The sequence below is a fragment of the Lepisosteus platostomus genome, chromosome 12 (assembly GCF_059453375.1).
Source record: "Lepisosteus platostomus isolate fLepPlt1 chromosome 12, fLepPlt1.hap1, whole genome shotgun sequence".
Lineage (NCBI taxonomy): Eukaryota > Metazoa > Chordata > Actinopteri > Semionotiformes > Lepisosteidae > Lepisosteus > Lepisosteus platostomus.
In genome coordinates, this window is record NC_142622.1 from 3,158,613 (window position 1) to 3,162,408 (window position 3,796).

At 49.8% G+C, this 3,796-nt stretch overlaps 1 protein-coding gene across 1 annotated transcript; it reads right to left on the reverse strand.

Moving 5' to 3' along the window:
* Positions 1-758: 758 nt before the first annotated feature.
* On the reverse strand, positions 759-3,796 carry arl4aa (ARF like GTPase 4Aa). Its single transcript, XM_088600460.1, has 2 exons — positions 3,609-3,796; positions 759-2,754 (listed from the first exon to the last, which is right to left on the reverse strand). The coding sequence occupies exon 2, from the start codon at positions 2,651-2,653 to the stop codon at positions 2,051-2,053; it is 603 nt and encodes a 200-aa protein (XP_088456586.1). The 5' UTR covers positions 2,654-2,754; positions 3,609-3,796; the 3' UTR covers positions 759-2,050.

Here is a 3,796-nt window from a genome sequence, read left to right on the forward strand (position 1 = left end):
CTTATTAACAGATGACTGTTCTCATAACTCCAGCACATAAGGAAACCGGAGCACTTTAAAATAGTTCCTCAGTCAAGCATTTACACTGTAAATACCACAATGATTTGGAGAGATTCTAAAGGAACACCAGCACTTCAGAGTATATGAATTTTAAATTACTAATGCAGTAGTCAAATGTTATTTGATATTATTATTGAAGGTAACAAGAGGAAGCTTTTTGGACCATCTAGCCCATTATCTAGTTAGAAGTGCATGTAGCTATCCACAACATGGCTGTTACTTGCTCCATACTCCCACAACCCTTTGTGTAAAGACGTGCATCCTGCTCTCAGATATAAATAAGATCCAAGTAGCGTCCCCTTGTATCCACTAATACAGGCTTCTTTGTTGATACTGACAGCATTACTTCGGTTGACAATGTCAACTGATAAATGTCGGCATAAAGGTTCTCAGGTCAGATACGGCATTTTCATTTCTGAAAATCAGCTGAACTGGTTAACTGTAGAGTTAATGTATATGTATGCAACTCTGTAGCTACAGTTCTCATGTTCAAAGAATGAACTCTATGACCCTGTTACAAACCAGTGTGAACTGCGTACATTAAGTGTGTAGCATTCGTTACAATATTATTAGAACTAGACACTATGCAAGTATCTGGTAATGATCCACGAACACTGCCACATAAAACAGTACTTTCCCCAATCATTCTTCAATTTTGTTTTAATAAAGGCAAATAAAGACAAAAAAATACATGCAGATCTGTTGTGAACAGTTGTTTATTAAGATTTAACAACTTCTAATTTATATAAATATGAACATTACCAATTCAGTGACTGTAATGCCACTAGTGCAGGTGGTAAGAACATTACTAACTTATAAAAGCTCCTTATGAAGCCGCTTTGTACTTAAATATAAATGGTAAATTTACTCCATAAAAACTGTTCCAGGTTTTCAGAAAACAGACAGCTAAAGTGCATTTTCTTTGTAGAACACAGAAGCATATTTACAACAGACCTATTTGGAATCTGCAAATACAGATTGTAACCCAGTGATGGAACTAAATACACAGTAATAATTAATCTGCCAGGGAGGTGAGAATACACACACAGGACCGCGTGTTAAAAGTCTGAGCGAACACAGTTTATTACGGAGCAGTATTTCGCCTGGCACGTCTTTCGAGCTCAGATTTAGTTTTCCTTCAGTGAAGCCCTCCCCCGTACACAATTCCCCCCCCCCCCCCCCGAGAACAAAAACGAACATTCAAATTAAATTTTCCTACTATGAGCCAACTGCGACTGAATTTTTTCGTCTTTAAAAACTCTAAAACGGCAACATCTTTTAAAGCCCTTCATTTTCATTCCTAATTGTGCAACAAAGGAAAAGCAGATCCGCAAGGTCCGGTTACAGACTGGTGTATTTTAGTGCAATCTGAAGTCCTTGACTCACTGCCAGTCTGAGAGCTCTCAAGGTGTGGACTATGGCTGACAAGCAAGGTTCTTCTGTAATCACTACAGGCGCCCCTCACCGGTCCCGCACTGTGCTCGTGGAATTGGAGGATTACTTGGCACAAAGGCAGTATGCTACAGAGCAGCGGGCCGCTGGATCTCGAAATACAGGCTGGCCCATCCCCTTCATCGAACTATGGCCCCAGTCCTTCCAATGCATTGTCCCAGCATCTACTTGAGAAAAATACTGACTGTAATAAATACTAGGTTGTTCTCGGCTTTTACTGTAAACATCCGCGCCGAGACGTCTGAAAACCTCCCGAATAACTTTTCTTTAAAAAGCACAGTCGAACTCTTGTAGACCGCTCCCCTACCACAGCTGGCGCAGAAGGAACGACGGATAATCTCCGGTCCGAGTCGCCGACCCGAGTCCCGCTCTGAAAGCGCGGGAGAGCAAGCAAGCCTCTTCTTCATCTCGGCTCGAGCCACACGCTCCGGGGCAGGAGCTGCTTCCAGGCCGGCGGCGGTCCGGGAGAAACAGCTGCCCCCTCCTCCTCCTCCTCCTCACTCCTCTCAAACGCTCTTCTTCACCGCGACGGACGGGGTCATCTCTTCTTCCGCTGCTGCCTCAGCATCTTCCTCCGCTTGAGGATCATCTCGTAGAGCCTCTCCAGCCCCTCGCGCAGCCCCTCGCCGATGATGGCGCACGTGGGCTGCAGGTGCCAGGGGGTGGCGGAGCTCAGCTCGTGCAGCGCCAGCATCTTCTCGATCTCGGGGAGGGACAGCGAGTTCCGCAGGTCCTGCTTGTTGGCCACCACCAAGACGGGGACGCCCTGGTTCTCCGAGATCCGCGTGATCTTGTGCAGCTCCGTCTTGGCCTCCTCCATCCTCTCCGCGTCCACCGAGTCCACGACGAAGACGATGCCGTCCGTGCAGCGGGTGTACGACTTCCAGAGGGGCCGCAGCTTCTCCTGGCCCCCGACGTCCCAGAAGTGGAAAGTCACCGCCCGGGAGCCCCCCAGAGTCACCCGGATCCTCTCCGTGTTAAACCCCTTGGTGGGGACGGTGTTCACGAACTCGTTGAACTGCAGCCGGTACAGAACGGTCGTCTTCCCCGCGCAGTCCAGCCCGAGGATAACGATGTGGAGAGACTGGAAAGAGGGAAGACTCGACAAAAGAGGGTTCTGTTCCGATAATCCATTACCCATCTTAGAGAAGCAGCTGAAAGCTCCGGTCAGGAAAAAATCCACAGATGCTCTGCTTAGTCCTTGGGCCGACGCAGTAAACAATCGACTTCCGATGGTTTTACCTGTTAAAACAGAGCGCATCAATTAAAAGTGAGGAAAAAAAAAAGGGAGTTTGTGGAGGGAGGGTGACAGTTAAAGCGACAGCTTTGTCTTGTCCGTTTACTGCCTTCATGGACAGAAAACTCCCTTTCGCTGCCGTGTCAACAATTTGGGTCAGAAAGAAAGCGGGGTCTTGCCTTGCACCAACCAGAACCCCACCCAGCACATGCGGACCGGGAGGGGGCAAAGAAGGACAAGGGAACAGCGAGGTCCAGCCGGGGCGCCCCGTCCAGCCTGGATGTGTTACGCTAATGTTACGCTTACACGTGTGACAACATCAAGGAGTGATGAGGCCAGGGACCCCCACCCCCCACTGGACTGGCCCACGGCCACAGCCACACGGCTCAGACGCGCCCACCCGCCGCCACAGCAGTCCCGGGGCCGGAGTCGGCTGTGGGCAGGCAAGGGCGGGTGTCGCCGGGGTGCAACACCAGCGGCTAAACACACTTCGCTTCAAGGGACACGGCGCCGCAGATCACAGGTTCAGCCCGGATCGCGTTTGCCCAGCGAAAGCAACCTTGCGAAACGTTTAAAAAAAATGGACTGACACACACATGCACCTAACAACGCGACGATTGAAATGTGTTATCCATTCGCCTCTGACTTGCACTGCGATGTACCAAGCATTCTTGGCTACAGACCCGCCCGTCCCGGCGAAAATAAATTACTCCATGGCCACAAACTAGAAACATTTGCAAACATCTCCCCCTGCGTCGATAGGGACCGACAGTCAAACTCAAGTTCACACACACACGCACGCACGCACAAACACGAGCCACCTGAAAGCAATTCATACTGTAGTGCGTCGCCAACTTACCATTCCTGTACGTCAGCCAGGAGGAGATAATAACATCTCAGTGAGCGTCCCGTTAAAAGCAGAGAAGTTACCGAGCGTCCTGGCTCTCTCTCTCTCACACCAACGCTACCCTCCACCTACGTCCCGGACGGCTCTCCGCAGTGCACTGGCGAGGACGATCCAGGACTCCCGGTCATGTCCACACCGCA

Bases quoted from the DNA above. Each gene is read 5' to 3' on its own strand.
- arl4aa (XM_088600460.1), bottom strand. From the start codon at position 2,653: ATGGGTAATGGATTATCGGAACAGAACCCTCTTTTGTCGAGTCTTCCC.